The 17453-nt window shown below is 40.1% G+C and overlaps 2 protein-coding genes across 2 annotated transcripts; both read left to right on the top strand.

The window, feature by feature from the left end:
* Positions 1-3395: 3395 nt before the first annotated feature.
* LOC148031719 (uncharacterized) lies at positions 3396-4082 on the top strand. Its single transcript, XM_087685600.1, has one exon. The coding sequence runs from the start codon at positions 3396-3398 to the stop codon at positions 4080-4082; it is 687 nt and encodes a 228-aa protein (XP_087541726.1).
* A 3525-nt stretch (positions 4083-7607) lies between these two features.
* On the top strand, positions 7608-11035 carry DRT111 (D111/G-patch domain-containing protein). Its single transcript, XM_087685286.1, has 2 exons — positions 7608-8695; positions 10147-11035. The coding sequence occupies exons 1-2, from the start codon at positions 7610-7612 to the stop codon at positions 10447-10449; spliced, it is 1389 nt and encodes a 462-aa protein (XP_087541412.1). The 5' UTR covers positions 7608-7609; the 3' UTR covers positions 10450-11035.
* The last annotated feature ends 6418 nt before the right edge of the window (positions 11036-17453 follow it).

Below are 17453 nucleotides of genomic sequence, written 5' to 3'. Positions count from 1 at the left end.
GCTACAAGTGTCCAAATGCCAGTTGCACCATTGTTGCCGTTGGAAGTTCAACCACCTCCTATTCATCAAGGAGACAATGCAACTATCCACAATATAGATGTTGAGATGTTGGATAACTATGAATTGCTACCCTTCGGAGTGGGGGTACGTAGCACAAGTCGACAAAGAAATGGAAACACAAATAATCCAGATGGTGGATTAAGAAATTGTAGGCAAATGCTTGATGCTACTAGAGCTGAACGTAGACACAGGGCAAGAGCAAGAACGCAATTACAACAATTGCATCACACTACAACAAATACAATTGATATAAGTGCTCAAATGCCTGGTGCACCATTATTGTCCTTAGATGTTCAATTGCCTCGCATTATTCAAGAAGAGAATGAAGCTATCCATAATGCAGGTGCAAGTATGAGATGGTACATGACCAGTACAATATTCAAGCTCCTATATTTCTACCTCAAAATGGTGGATTTTGTTCAATTCTCCATGACATGCCACCTAATTTGGATATTCATCCATCAGTAACAATTTTGCTCTTCCAAAAACCAAATTTGCATGCAATTGGTACCCTTTGCAAGGTTTGCCACCATTGCATGGCTAAGTTGTGGCATGGTGAAACTAAAACAATGCGTACAGCTTCGATTGGAAAGCATTGCTGTAGAGAAGGGAAAGTAATTTTACCACCTCTACAGCAACCACCACAATCTCTATGTAATTTGCTTGATGGCACACATCCACAAAGTAGAGAGTTCAAAAAAAATATACGTGCTTATAATAGCGCATTGGCTTTTGTTTCAATGGGTGCAAAAATTGATGAGCTTTTGCCTCAAAATGGAAATGGTTATACTTTTCGAGTTCATGGATCAATATATCACTGGATGGGTTCCCTATTGCCAAGTGAGGATGGACAATAAATACCAAAGTTTGCACAACTTTATATTTATGACACTGATCATGAGTTATTGAATCGCATGGGGGTTTTACTTGGGCTTTTGCTAGACTTACTACAAGAGCTTCAACAAATGATGCATGATCACAATGCTTACGCACAGGCCTTTATAGCAGTTGGTGCAAGCTTGCAACGCAATCCATCAGTAGAAATAAGAATGTCCATTTTTCAAAATCGATCCACCTCTAGACAATATTCAGTTCCCACTGCAAGTGAGGTTGCTGCGATCATGCCTGGACAAGGTGATGATGATACACTTGATCATCATAGCATTCAAGTTCGCACACGACAAGGCCATTTGATTTATATTTCTAACTTACACAAGGCATATATGCCACTGTTATATGTTCTTCTTTTTCCAAATGGAGAGGATGGATGGCATACTAAAGTTCCATATGCATTTATGGATGCTCATATTAATGCCAATAATCTTGCAAATAAAGATTGTGTCACTCAAATGCAGTATTACGCTTTTCGACTTCAGATTCGAGATGATACTAATGCATGTCTTTTGCATGGTGGCCGCTTGCTACAACAATACATTGTCGATGCTTATTGTAGCATTGAACAATGTAGATTGGCTTGGTGTCGTCGTAATCAAGCAACATTGCAAGTTGAAATGTATAGGGGATTGGCTAATATGGTCAATGGTTCAGATGTAGTTGATACTAATATCGCTAGGATTGGTGTGGGCAGGAGAATAGCATTGCCATCTAGCTTTACAGGTGGACCAAGATTCATGTACCGATTATATCAAGATGCTATGGCAATTGTGCATAGCAAAGGCAAACCTGATTTGTTTATCACCATGACATGCAATCCTAAGTGGTCTGAAATTACAGATGCTTTGTTGCCTGGTCAAATGGCACATGATCGACCAGATTTAACTGCTAGAGTTTTTCATTTGAAACATAAGGACATGATGCAGTTGATAGTGAAAAAGGAGTTGTTTGGTAAAGTTGCTAGATCTGTGTCCATCATAGAATTCCAAAAGAGAGGCTTGCCTCATTCACATATGCTCTTGATATTAGAACCATGCTTTAAGCCACTAGAAGCACGTCATTATGATAGACTAGTGTGTGCTGAGCTACTTGATAAGGAAAGGTTTTCGAATTTGTATCGAATTATTACTAAATGTAACATACATGGTCCATGTGGTGAGTTCAATCCAAAAAGTGCTTGCATGGTGGACGGAAAGTGTATAAAGGATTATCCAAAAAAGTTTATACATACAACTACAGTTGATAAAACTGGTTATCCTTTATACAAACGTCGAGAGGATGGAAGGACTCATAATGCTAATGGTAACCTCTTTGATAACCGATGGATAGTGCCTTACAATCCTTATTTGAGTTCCAAGTATAGTGCTCACATAAATGTTGAGGTTTGCTCGACAATTGCAGCTGTCAAATATTTGTATAAATATGTATATAAGGGCCATGATCGAGCAACCATTCGGTTTACAAGTATGTGTGGTTCCGAATCCAATGATATTGACACAAAAAATATTGATGCACAAAATATTGATGAGATTGAGAGGTACTTAGATGCACAATATATCTCAGCTTCTGAAGCATGTTGGTGAATATTTGAATTCAAACTTCATGATGAGAAACCCGATATTCGACGATTGCAAATACATTTACCTGGAGAGAATACTGTTTCCTTTCGTGACTCTGATAACATTTTTGATGTGGTGCAAAATGAAAATGCTCAAAAAACAACTCTCACAGAATGGTTTACATGCAATCGTTTGCACCCTGACACTAACACAGTTCTCTATCAAGATTTTCCAATGTTTTGGGTTTGGATTGCACACAAAAAAATGTGGACAAAGAGAAAGCAAGGAAACACATGTGGTTGAATATACTTTGTTTCACCTACGTGTGGAGAAAAATACTATTTGCGCCTACTACTCATTGTATGCAAGGGGTGCACATCCTTTGAGGCATTGCGTACAGTTGATAATGTGGTATATTCAACTTTTAAGGAGGCTTGCATTGCAAAAGGAATGTTGGAAACAGATGATGAATGGCAAATGTGTTTGCGTGAAGCTGCATTGATGCAAACCGGTGCTCAATTAAGAAATTTGTTTGCATCCATCTTGGTATTTTGTTCGCCTGCCCGACCTGGGGCTCTATGGGAAGAGTTCTTAGTTCCATTGACAGAGGATATAAAACATCGACTCTCCTTGCAAAATAGGCGAAATGTTGATATGCAAGATGAGGCCAATAAACATGCGTTGATGCATATTCAAAAACTTTTAGATCAACATGGACGCAATTTGGCAGAGTATCATGGATTGCTTGAGGTGACAATGAAAGAGTACACAAATCCTTTGATCCTTGATGAACAACTATATGATAAGATAGAATAAGAGAATACCTTCTGAACAATGCAAGCTATGTTGAATGATGGACAAATAAATTGTTTTATGGCAATAATGAATGCTATTGATAGTGGTTTGGGTAAACCATTTTTCTTAGATGGCCCAGGCGGTTCTGGAAAAACATTCCTATACAAATGTTTGCTTGCAAAGCTTCGCAGTCAAGGTCGCATTGCCATAGCTACAGCATCCTCTGGTATTGCTGCATTGCTTTTGCCACATGGTCGTACTGCCCATTCAAAGTTCAAAATTCCATTGCAAGCAGATAATAATTCTACATGCAATATACCTGTTCAAAGTCACCTTGCAGCACTGTTAAAAGAGGCAAGTCTTATTTTGTGGGATGAAGCTCCTATGTTGCATCGTAATACCTTTGAGGCACTGGACAGAACTTTAAAGGATATAATGCAGTGTGATATGCCATTTGGTGGTAAAGTTATTCTACTAGTTGGAGATTTTAGGCAAATATTACTTGTTGTACCAAAGGGTACCCGTGAGGATATTGTCAGTGCTACTATATGTTGTTCCAATTTGTGGCAATATTTCAATGTTTTGAAACTTAAACAGAATATGCGGGTCGCATCAGATCAGGATCAGTTTGTTGCATGGTTGCAAGTCATTGGAGATGGAAAAGATTTGACACATACTAATAATATATTGCAAATTCCACCTGCATTGTTGTTAAAGGGAGGATCTATGCAAGACTTGATCAATTTTGTCTTGCACCTTGAAACAATGATGTAGAAATGATAAACAATCATGCATTGCAGCTGATGTCGGGAGAGGTTAAACAATACTACAGTGCTGATTTTGTGGATAGAACTGAGGAGAACTCATTCCTCTATTCTGTGGAATATCTAAATTCCCTTGACCTCGGTGGAGGTATTCCTCCTCATATCTTGCTGCTCAAAGTAAATGCTCCAATAATATTGCTCAGGAACTTAAATCCTTCTAAAGGTTTATGCAATGGTACTAGGCTGGTATGCAAGGCTTTCAATAACAAAGGTCATTGATGTAGAGATAATTACAGGGACCAATATTGGTGATAGAGTTTTTATCCCGAGGATAACTTTCATCCCAACTACACTGGAACTTCCTTTCTCAATGAAACACTTGCAATTCCCAGTCCGTTTGGCATTTGCAATGACAATCAACAAATCTCAAGGCCAAACGTTATCATGTTTGGGGATATATCTAAAAACCCCACTCTTTACTCATGGTCAACTCTATGTTGCTTTCTCAAGAGTAAAGTCTCCGGACAGATTGAAAGTCTTGATTGATGAGAAAGAGGACATGGTAAATGGTATCATCAATATTGTATATAAAGAAGTTTTACAGAAAGTATTGTAACCTTTATTTTTTCAAAAGTGTAATCTTTGTTCTCCCATATTATATTTGCATAATATTTTTATTTCAATACAATCAAAGCCTTTTTTCTTCTATGTGAAAATGTAGAGTTGTACTTTCTTATGCTCTTTTTTAGTAGTGAGTTCTTCGTCGATGAAAAGCAAGTTTGACTTATTTTCTTTGATTTAATACTTTAATGTTTTAATCATATCTCTGATGTATGGATAGATATTCATGATTTTATGTAGAGTTAAACGTATGTTAGTTTTACTATATGCGAACATAGTGTTTAAATTATTTCTACCATAAAAAGTTATTTGAACTTTCTATCATAAATGTAATGTTTTTTTTCTCATATTATATTTGCATAATATTTTTGGTGCAATATCATCAAAGTTTATTTATTCTTTTTTTATCCTATATTATTAGGAAATGAACTATTTTACTGTCTCCTGTTCTTTTTAAGTATTAAGGTCTTCAAAGAAAAGTAAGTTCAACTTTTTTCCTTTAACAAAAAATGAAATGTTTAAATCTCTCATGCTCTTTTGAAATATTATATTCCTTGAATAAAACCATGTTTGACTTATTTTCTATGAAATTTTGTTTGCATTTATGCAAAAGTAAGTTTTGAGAAATTATCATGTATAAAGTTCTTTTATACAATATTTATACAATATGCATTACAAACTCTTTTTCTCTTCTAAATTGGTCTTCTAATTTCAATATTGTAAACTCATTTTTTTCATTTTTTAAAATTTGATCAATATTACTAATTTTTATGTTTTCTAAATTTTATTAATAGATGGCCCAAACAGTGTTCGAATATTATCGTGCCTCTTCTTATCAAATGAGACTTTAAGAAGCATTGCGAACTATTGCTACGAATGATATTATCCATAGAACTTTGGCTAGGGTAATCGAAAGATTACCCAATGATGGATTTACTAATGGAAACACTCCTTTATATGTAGAAATTTTATATTTTGGATGGATCCAATGCTACTATATTGGACAAATAGATGTTAAGTACTTAATATCTCGGTCCCACACTAGACACATACCGAATGTCTGGAGTAAATGGGAGTTTCAAGATTTATCATGTTTTGTAACTTTGCATCAGTTTCATCCAAATTTCGTCGACTGCTCTACTAATGTTAGAGCCAATCATATCACCTCCCCAGGTAATTCTTACTCACCATTTTCATTAATGTTTTGCTTTATAAATTTAATATTGTTATTTCTAAAGTCTTTTTTTTTTCATTTTTAGATGTTGCAGCACAATCTGGGGCGGGGCATGTCACAGCTTCGCCTACACATGTTCCCCATGCTAGATTCACTGTTGATAATTCATCTAAGAAGAGAAAGCTTTCTTTTCGACAGTACGACTATCTTTTTGAAAACATTATATACTTTCTTTTCCATTTACCTGTTGTTATAGTTGGAATTCTTTCAGTGATATTTAAAAATCACTTTTGCTTCAATTATCTTTTCCAATTATTATGGTTGAGATAATCAATGTTATTGTACTGAATTGTTAGATTTTATAATGAAGTTTGAAGATTGCAAGACTATTTGATTCATTACTAAGTGGAAGAATGTGTGAACAAATTAAAACATTTGTGCTTCACATTTTGGCGTGAAGCGTTGGGAGAAAGTTGGCGCGTAGCATCGGCCCTGGCGCGAAGCGCCGAGCTAAGGCTAGGCGCGAAGCGCCTAATATATTATAAAAACACATACACAACATATATGCATACTTACGCACATACCCATGCACAGATATGTGCAAACATGTGCACTCATGTAAGCACACATGTATACATGCACACATATCTATATAGACTTAAACATGTGAGTGAGAGAAAAAATGGAGAGTAAGAGAGAGGGAAGGAGAGAGACTAGAAAGATCTATATATCTACACACATACACACATGCATACACACGTATACATATGCACGCACATGCACACATGCACACAACATGTACACATATGAGGTGTAAAAAGATGAGAGACAGGGGACTTAAGAAAAAAAAGAAAGGAGGCGAGAGAAAAATGATCAGAGGGAGAGAGAGAGTACACACACACACATGTATGTGAATGCGTGTGCTTTTTCTTTTCCCCCTCCTCTTGATGTTTCTCTCTTTCTTTTTATGTACACACAACACAGACACACACACATGTACACACACATACATATAGAGAGAGAAGAAGAAGAAGAAAAAGAAGAAGAGAGGAGGGACAAGAAAGCGAAAAAGAAAGGAGAGATAAGAGAGAGAAAAAAAGAGAAGAGAAAGAAAAATAATGAGCTCATGAGACCAAAGAAATAGATATACGTATATATATCACACACACACACACACACACACACACACACACACACGGTTAGTTTGTTTATCTCAACCACCCATATAAACCTTCTTGCCACATGAAACATTACTAAGACACATAGTCCCTTAACTGTTATTACATTGGTCCTTTGAACTTTGATGCAAAGTAGCGAAAGAATGCTGGCATGAAGTCTCGAGAGAATCTAAGTACGGAGCGCCTAGTATGCATGAACATCTTGTCATATTTTCACGAGTAGTAATCTTTTTCTTGAAATATTGAAATAATTCTAACATACCTCTGTGTAAGATGATGCAAAGTTCAAGGAGGATATAAAATACCATGTCATGGGGAATGGAGTATATACAAACTTATTATGGCAGAAAACAAGTTTATATCTTGAGACAATGTGAAGAGTTTTGAGCTTCTACTTGCAGCGCTAACACGTTTATAAGTATACGAGATAGGAGAAGATAGGACAAAAGAGAATTTTCGAAGTTCAAATTTCATCTTAGAAATATCTATACAAAGTTAGAATTTACAGTAAAAATAAATTGCATATTGGAAATGTTTGCATATTGGAAATGTTTATATTTAGTCATGCTGTGCTTCAAGACTAGGGTTGACAGCGCTCAGCTTCCGGTAGCAGGATGCAGAGAGATTAGGGTTTTCCCCAGCTCGCCTTTTGACGCTTTCTCTGCTGCGATCATGCTCGGGGGCCTGTATGGAGATTTGCCTCCCCCTTCTTCATCAAGCCTAGGCGAGGAAGAAGGCAAAGGCGGCCCTCTCCCGGTCAATGGCTCCTCGTCTGGACCTTCCCTCTGGTCTAGCAGTGCCGCCAAGATGGCTCCTTCCACGCTGCGCAAGCCATCCGTCATCGCCGCTCCTCCATCTGTTCTCAGGAATCAAAGCTCTGCTGCAAAACCTAAGGCCCCTGCGCTTGCTCTGCCGGTAAAGACCACCAGCATCGTGCCATCCAGATGGACGCCCGATGCGTCTGCAGAGATGGAGGTGGGCCCTACGTCACCCCCTCGCCAGACAGCTTTGGTGAGTGCAAGCGCTGCAGTCACCGACGAGTATGACCCTGCTCGGCCGAATGACTACGAAGAATATTGCCGTGAGCGCAGGCGGCGCAAAGTTGAAGAGGATTTGCGGCGTGAACTTGAGAAGCGGCGGCAAGAGGAAGAGGAAAGGGAACGAGAGCGGGAGCGGGAACTGCTCAGAGCACGGGAACTGGAGCGGGAGCAAGAAGCTGAGAGGGAGAGGGAATTGGCAGATTCCCGTGCAGGGTCACTCCATATCAGTGGCGAGGAAGCATGGAAAAGGAGAGCTATGCTTAGTGCCAACAGAGGAGGAGGGAACCTACCTGTGGAATCTACCCCTGTGAGACAGAGATCACCCTCTCCAGAAGATGGGGAGGGGTTTTCTATTGGTAAGTCTGCTACAGCAGGTCTTGGTTTGGGTGCTGGAGGACAGATGACAGCAGCACAGCGGATGATGGCGAAGATGGGGTGGAAGGAAGGTCAAGGTTTAGGCAAGCAGGAACAGGGTATCACAACTCCACTTATGGCTCGGAAAACCGATAGAAGGGCTGGAGTTATTGTCAATGCAAGTGCTGAAAAGAAAGCCAAAACTGGAGTTGCCATAACAGATCCTCCAACTCGCGTTGTTCTATTACGGAATATGGTATGCCTTTTTAACATTGTTTTGCTGCCAGTATTTGACAGCAGCCCTGCTATTTATTCGAAACTTGAGATTACTTCGTAAGCTGACCTTAATTTAATCTTTGGAAAAACTAATAGATTAGAATAATCTATTGTGCTTTGAAAGTTAAGTTCTGAAATACTTATGAGCTAGATCCATTCTCATGTTGATCTGGAAGAGCAACACTAAATTGGCTATGAGTTTTTGAATGGAAGCATTTCGAGGAGTTGAAATGCTATAGAGCTAACAACGATAATTATTTGAAATGTTCAAAACTCTTGAGCAGCAAAAGCTGTTTCTCTTGGTTGAGCCTTGTTCCTTTGGTCGGCATGGAGGCCTTCACGGCAGGATGCTCTCTCCTTATAGTCTTGGACTGTGTCTCTCATCTCTTGATGTCCTAGGAGATGGTTCTAGCAGTAATTTGTGATGGAAATAAAGCGCTCTCAAAAAATTCTTCCTTCTTTGAACAAAATGCACTTCACCAAGTTCTGGAGTATTCTCTTATGGAAGCTATAATGGTTGCTTCAAGTAGTATAGGGTTCTCTCTATTTGCATGGAGTTGTGCAATGGGAACAAATGTCATGTTCTGTCTCAATATGCAAGTGAAGTTGATACCTCTTGACTTGCCTTCTTCTAAAAGTTAAATTGACACTAGGTTTTGATACCAATGAACCCTAATGAGGGTTGGGGAGTTGATATCAATGACTCTAGGAAGGGTTGCAAGACCAATATTTAATAATTTTAACCAATAACTTGTAGCGCAGAAGGGCAAAGAAATTGACAACAGAAATAGAGGATAACTCACTAAAGTCTCATTAATGAGATACATTTGTCTTCTGAGGTTTCTCAATTAAGATGCCAGGCAGCTCTCCACCGAAATTCTCAACAATCACGGACAAAGTAAAGCAATAGAAAAGGAGAGCTGAAATTCCAAATTCAATGCCTGCAAGTGCACCAAATCCCTGGATGGATCAATCAGATACATCTCCAGATGGCTGAATTTAAACCTATCTACATAATAGCTATGCTGTAAGCTGGTAGATTGTTATGGAGTCTACCATCCTAAAATCGCACTTTTGAGCCTTCTCAGTAGAATCTCAAGTTTGCTAAAGAAGAAATTATTCAAGAATGCATCCATGAGATGTCTGGTTTTTTCAAATTTTAGTGTCCATGCTGTTTTATGGTTAGCCAATAGTGAGATCATGAAGGGCAAATTATCGTTATTTCAAGTCATGATGTGGAAATGGTATGACCTGGCAATTGAATTTCTTGAGTTGTGGTGTAAGCGGTACAGCATGTTGTTTCGTGCTGGATGGGTTATTTGCTGGTGCTGGACAAGTTATTTGCTCAAAGTAGTGTGATGTCCAAGAAGATCAGTTCATAGTTAATGTTGTAAGTTTGTTTTTAACTACTAATCTCAATCTCATTTGTAGGTTGGTCCTGGGGAAGTTGATGATGAACTTGAGGATGAAGTTGCTGGGGAATGTGCCAAGTATGGGACTGTGACACGTGTCCTTATATTTGAGATCACAGAGCCAGATTTTCCTGCAACTGAAGCTGTAAGGATTTTTGTGGAGTTTGAGCGTGCTGAGCAGGCTACTAAGGCATTGGTGGACTTGAATGGGAGATATTTTGGGGGTAGAGTTGTTGCAGCCAGTTTCTATGATGAGGAGCGGTTCAATGTGAATGAACTGGCACCACTTCCTGGAGAGATGCCAGCACTGGCGGCTTCTTGATCTGGCTCTCTGAATATTTTTACATGGCATACTTTTTTCTGAATGTCTTCAGAGCGATACCATGTTTGCAACCAATCTTCTGGATGCATTTCTCTTTGTGCGACCAAGAGCTGAGATCTTTGAAAGGTTGTGACTTGCTAGTTGTGCGAGGACCTGACAATGCTGTGTTTGGCAGTGCAACCTGGAGTCTCTAAGTCTGTCATTTGCAGGATATATGGTAGTGCTCGCCATGGTGCAGACTGAGGTTGTAGCCAATCTCAAGAATGCATGGGTTAATGCTTATACTTTATTGACTTTTGAACTGTAACTCAAAGGCCTTTGTATCTAGCAGAATCAGTCTGAATCATATGCTCGCTCCAAGGGAGCAGAATTGTGCCATTGTTAAATAGGAAGAGTAGCTTTACTTGATTGTCTACTCCTGACTACTGCGCCTGGTGGCTTCAGAGCAACGAGTCAGAAAGCTAAAGAATTCACTTGAATTTGAAAATTGTATCTATTGTGAAGTCTGTCGCTGTTACCTCGGTGGCCACATTTTTTGATTTTGTATGCCAATCTTATAGAAGACAACTGTGTTCAAAATTGGGTAGCCTGATGTGTAGAGTGTAACTGAGGAGCAGAGATGATCTCACACTTATGTGCATGTGCACACTTCTTCGTGCACACAGAGAGAGAGAGAGAGAGAGAGAGAGAGAGAGAGAGAGAGAGAGGGGGTTGGTTGTTTTACAAAAAAAAAGAGAGGGTTGGTTGTGACTTTTTCATGTGTTTTGTCAAAGCTACGAAGGTACTTTATGAATTCAATCTCTGGCTCGATGTCTGAAATCGATGTATTTGGGCTTCTTGACCATTTAGTATATCTTTTGAATAACTTGAGATGCAAGATGTTAGTCTTATCTAGGTTTAACACTCCTGTCTTTCCATTGCTCATCATTGCGCTTGAGGTTGTTCCTTTGTTTAAGTTCTCTCTACAGTTGCTTGTTACATGTTCAGCTATATGCCATTTTTCTTTTCTTTTATTTATATTTTAATTTGGTTTTGCGAAGTTTTTTAAAATTGAGAAAAACTAAAATTGAAAGAAACAAAATAAAAAAAAGCAAGTTTATTTTGTTGCTTCTTGCTTTGTGTGGAACACACTGCAGCAATTCAAAAGCAATGTGCATGTATGTAAGCTCTTTGAAAGCTCAAACCTTCGACTACTTCAATGCTTGACATGCTGCTCTCCAACGAGCGACACATATTACTCTTGTAGGACTATTGTGTGATATCGTGTGACAAGTGAGTATGAGTGTGGGGTGTTGCAATGTGTGTGGTTGTGGTTGCTCTAATGAATAATGAATGTGCTGTCGATCAACTTGGCTACTAGTTGACAAATGAATAAGGTCATTTTTTGTATTGTCAATGTCGACATTATGTTTATTAATTTATTAGTTCATGTTTAAATAGTATAAGTTAATTAATTAGACTTAAAGTAGTATTAGTATTAATTTATTAGTAGTATTGGTTAGATTTATTAGTGCTATAAGAAGTTATAGTATTATTAGTTTAGTAAGAATTATGTAGTATTAGTACTTGTGGTAGTTTATAGTTAATTATTAGTTTTAGTATTATTAGTTAACGAGTTAGAATTATGTAGTATTAGTAGTATTTGTAGTAGTTAATAGTTAATTATTAGTTCTAGTATTAGGAGTTACAATATTATTAGGGGCTTAATAAGCAGATGTTATATGTAACCATTGAGTGTGCACAAAGACCACTAGTGCTCAAGGAGCTTTTGACTTCCCAAGAGGATAATGAGCACTAGAGGCACAACGTTGCTTGTGAGAAGACTGATTGCCCAACAAAGAAAATGGCACAATCGTCTAATAGTCTTGAGCAAATCATTCAGCTAGTGCTAAGTCCACCTAAGAGTCCTAGATCTCCTACACTCTCTTTTCCCAAACGGACACAGAAAGCACAACAGCAGCCGTCAAGGGCGGCTGCTCAATCCCAATCTCTGTCTCCATCTAAGCTTCCAAATGTCCAAGAGGTGGGACATGACACCATCCATAGCTCTCGGCCCAAGGGTATGCATGTGCAATCTATTGTAACTAGAATAGGTGAGGCTCGATCTGCACAAGTGAATGCTAAAAGGGCAACAAAAGACGATCACTTTTAATCGGTCTAAGGACTTGACACCGGAATCCACCAATAGTAGCCAGTCCACTAAACTAGCTACTACGACTTCCAATTAGGGATCATAGCAGTCACATCCCTTGGCCTTGACAATGCTCCTTGCGGAATGTGTCCTTAGTAGTTAACCTGTGGAGGAGGTGTCGCAACCAACTTCCTTGACAACACCAGCACTTTCAAAGCGCCTAAAGCCTAGGTTGGAGGTGTTAAACAAAAGGGAATTGGATGAAGAGCTAGACTCTCCAAAAAGGGAGGCAGTTGTACCTTTACAACTTAGCGAGGCTATTCAATAGGCTACGGCTATGTCCCATGAGGACACACTAGAGAAAGAGAATGCTGAGGCCCAACCAAGCACATCAACGGTTGACCTACTCCAGGGTCCAGAGTCATTGAGAGATGCACCTTCACTGACCAAGAAAAATAGGAGAAAACAACGAAAACAACAGCAGTTACAGGTGGTTATGGACCCTAAGAACATTGAGATCAAGAACGCTGGAGAGCTGAGGAATAAAGCATCGAGTCCATCCACCAATGAACCCTTTGATGTCTCTCCTAATAGCGGTGAAACCTCAGACACATCCATGTGCTTTGAAAAATCAAAGCAGCCGTTACTATCAACAGTTGCTTGCAACACTCAATCCACCGACAACAGAACTCGCATTGACCAATCAAGAGTGGATACAACGCTGTCACAACAAGGTGACAAAATTATACTAGTCACATCCAAGGAGAACCATGACGCAATAACAAAGCCTCAGGAGAAACATGGAAACCCCAAGAGCATAAGCAATTCTAGCGTTGATAAATCTTGCTCATCTAGGCCTGAGCCCCCAGTTATGCTAAAGCCTAGGCAGACTCCTAGAACCTTGCATGAGATAGCAATCGAGCAAGCTCTCGTTGAGCATAGAAGTGTCGTTGAATGCTTAACTGAGTTGGATGCTAAATTCAAAGTATTCGCACGTATCTACGTCCTTTCGGACATGGGTACATTCCCTAAGGAGCAACTTGAAGAATACTTGCCATTTCCCCTATCTTGGGAAGAGCAAGAACATCTTGACGAGCACTATGATAGGCTCGTGCATGAACGCATGTGACTTATCTCTAACGAGGAAGCCGACGAACTACGCTTAACTGTAGCATTCAATGATGTGCTCTGCCAACCAAATCTCTTAGAGATAGAGCAACTTAAGCGACAATCAGAGGGTCGAAGTCAATTTGAAAAACATTGGTTTGAAAACCGCGTTGCAATGGCCGAACTAGGAGCCCAGATTATGATAGTCTCAGAGGAGCGATTGGCCAAATGGCGGTCTCAAAGAGACCCAACCTATATGGCGCCAACTTCCTTTCGAGTACTAACTGCCATTCGGGGTATGGACTTAGCTGAAACTAGCCAAGAGAACTTTCTGTCTAATAAGGCTCTCACTGAGGAGGAGTTACATGTTGCCAGTAGACTCGGACAAGGTTTCATGCTACTTGATGTTGCAAAATACCTATCGTTATTGAGTAAGCTGCCAGGAGTACTAGATGCATGTGCCACACTCCAGTACAATCCAGAGTTCTACAATTGGCTTTTATCCTCGTGAAGTGACATGGATTCGTAAATATGTATATAAATAAACAATGAATTTTATGACCCTATATAGATAATATCAACACACACAAGCAATGATAGTTAAGCGCAGGGAGAAGAGTTGGGTTTGACAGGCTAAGCTCCTCAGGTCCTCTCACCACACATTTAGAAGTGTGACCATTCTCGCCTCCAGGTGGAGGGCATGCAACCCTCATTTCCACCACAGGAAGCCCTGACCAACATCTCTGATGGTGTAGACAGGGTATCGTCCCTTTCTATCTATCTTTCCCCCTTTCCGGTCTATCCTTCCGAGGATGAGCCCTGCCCCACTCCATGACAACCAGTCCACGCAACTTAGCATAAGCCAATATCTGCTAATGGCTGGAGGCAAAACGAACATCATCATGGGGGCCATCCCTCTACAACAAACATTGCATGCCTTGGCTCTCCCCTCCTTGTCATATGCGCTTGATAACCCACTGTATAATCCCTTCCATGCGAATAGTTTTATCCTGCCTTAGGGCCTAATCCTTGGTTCGCATTTTGCAGGTCCCCCTACGGTAGCAACCATGGACCACATAGTGCAGCTGGCATATAAGGAAGCTCTCCGCCATCGGAAAGAGCATAAGGCACTAGTGCCCCCGCCAGAACGCTACGTACCTACTCTAAAGAGGTACGCGTTGAAAAGAGGCCCTAAACAACACCGCCCAAGGCGTAGGCCAAAAACCCCCCAAGCTAAGAGAACGAGGGCTCAAGGGAGCACACGGGGTGTGGCAACACCAGCTGTACAGGCTCCCACTAGACGCTCGGGCACCAGGTGCTCGAAAGAGGAGAGGGCAGCTCGAGACAAGTAGGAATTTGATGCATTGTTTAAAAGCATTCTGGAAACAGTTGCGGCCAGGGACTACACCATCCGGGTCCCAACCGACATCTTTCCCGCCCAACCTCATAGGAGCCCCTCACCGGCACAGTCTCAGCAGTCGCCCAACCACCTGGACTGGCCCCGCCTCGTGCAAATTGAGTAGCCCCTATGATATGTTTGAATATCAAGCTCATACTATTCTCCTGCTAGTATGTATGACCGACATTAGTCTTGTCCAGCTGTATCAGCAAGTGTGGGACATTAAATAAGTTGTTGGTCTTAGACCCAGTGTGAATGGTCATACGGACCTTAGTACTATTGTATACACTTACCTTTTGCGTGTGGTTATGAGAGAATGAATGAATGAAGAAGATGAGAGCATGCTTGCTCCTCACTCCGTCTCTGCATCTCTCTATCTTAACATGGTATCAGAGCCATCATGGATGGGCTCTTGAAGGCATGAAGCTGTGAGAAAGACCTACAGCCTGAAGACTCAGGGCAGTGGTTGAAGAGAAGCAGGCTATCATTGTATCTGTGAAGGTATGCATTTTGCCATTTTGGGTTCTATGGTTCATGGCATAGCTTGAGGCTTGATTAGAGCCTTTAGGAGACTTGGTTGAGCATGTAGAAGGAGACGACTTGCTGCTGTAAACTGTCATGCTGATGGCGTGTTTGCGCCTGTTGTAAATGAAGGCTGTCCTGCTGCAAATGAAGGCTGTCCTGCTGCTATTGAAGACATAAATCACTACTTGAGTGATCTAGAGCTTGTATGCTTGCTTGGGAAGACATATTAATGATCTGACATGTCAATGCTTGGTCTGGAGTTGATAAATGACCTGGAATACTGAAGTACAGATCTGAAATTGAAGACAAGTTGTTGTAAATTGAAACAGGGTAGCATACACTTGATCACTCTTTGAAGCATTGAAGCCATTTGATGAGCATTTTGAGCTCTACTGAAGTGAGGGTTCATTCATGAAGCATATGTACTGCGTTTGATGCATTTGGATTGCATTTTACTGATAAAATATTCAGATCTGAAATTTTATGACAAGCTGAAAATTGTCATAAAACTGGCATCATCATACACTCATTGACTTGAAGAAATACATGCCTTTTGTTACCTACAGGGAGTTGTATGGTACGGGATGTGATTGTTGAATGCTATGAGCATTGAGATGAGCATTGAAGGCTCTTAAAAACTGAAATATGAATCAGAGAACAAATGCTTTGATAGTGTATTGGCTGGTCATAAACATTCCATATATTTTTTGACATTACTTCTTGAAGGCAGAGAGTTTGCGAATGCCCGTATGGTTATGTATTGATCTCTACACACAGTGGCATATGTATGAAGTGGCTTGAGGATCTCTTGGGCTGAAATACATCTTGGTTTGATAGTTTATTGGCTGTATACAATCTGTAAGCAGATTTATGTCACTTGTACTTGCTGGATATGCATTGTTTTGTGCTCGTATGACTATGTCTAGTTGCCTACATATACTAGCAAATATTTGGGAAAGTTTGGAGCACGTATGACATGTTTTAAAGTGGTTTTTGACAGTAAATTCACTGCTGGCTTTATTGAAAAATTACAGGTTTTAGACTGCGTATTCTCTTTACTGCAATAAGCTTGCATGACACAGAGTTACAATACCTGCAAAGTCTATGTACTGATTGATGTACCTACATGTTATATCACATGTTTGTGGATGTTTTTGAGGTTGTAAAGGGCTGAAATACCCTGGTTTATTGCAGAGAATAGTTGCAGAAAACTGTCATAAACAGTCAAGGACTGAGGTTGGTCAGAGTGACTTGTTAGCTTGCAGGAAGTCAGGCAGTGACTAAATAGTGTTTGATACAACATGGCAAATGCATAAAGGACTAACAACATAACCCTGATAGTGGGGAAAAAGCTTGACAGTAACAATTATGCCATGTGGAAGTTCCGCATGGAGAACTTCTTAATAGGGAAAGGCTATTGGGAGTTGGTGACTGGAGCGGAAGCTGAACTTGAGCTCCCAGATTGACCTACGGCTGATCAGAGACGATTACACCAAGCTTGGACAGAAAGAGCTCGTAGAGTCTTGCACTGGCTCTCTTTATGTATTTCAGATGCCATGGTAATGCAGATAATGAATTGCAACTCTCTTAAGGATGCATGGGACATTTTGGTTAAGTATTATGGCACAACCACAAGTGCTAGGAAGATATAGTTGAAGCAGAAGTTCAACAACATGGAGAGGAAGAGCAGATCTATACAGGATTATGTCACGGAGGTTAAGACTATTGCGGATCAGTTGGCATCTGTTGGTTCAGAAGTTGAAGATGAAGACATGGTTGCTATGACCTTGAATGGCTTGGGGCCTGAGTATAAGTCTTTTGACACTTCTGTGTCTGTGCGGG

Source organism: Lygodium microphyllum, chromosome 9 (genome assembly GCF_053477565.2).
Source record: "Lygodium microphyllum isolate KBCC chromosome 9, Lygodium_microphyllum_v1.1.10, whole genome shotgun sequence".
Classification (NCBI taxonomy): Eukaryota; Viridiplantae; Streptophyta; class Polypodiopsida; order Schizaeales; family Lygodiaceae; genus Lygodium; species Lygodium microphyllum.
Note: the sequence above shows the minus strand (reverse complement) of the source record. Positions and strands in the feature narration are given on the sequence as shown.

Bases quoted from the DNA above. Each gene is read 5' to 3' on its own strand.
- LOC148031719 (XM_087685600.1), top strand. From the start codon at position 3,396: ATGAATGCTATTGATAGTGGTTTGGGTAAACCATTTTTCTTAGATGGC.
- DRT111 (XM_087685286.1), top strand. From the start codon at position 7,610: ATGCTGTGCTTCAAGACTAGGGTTGACAGCGCTCAGCTTCCGGTAGCA. The intron at 8,696-10,146 runs GTATGCCTTTTT...TCTCATTTGTAG, and splicing joins TTGTTCTATTACGGAATATG to GTTGGTCCTGGGGAAGTTGA.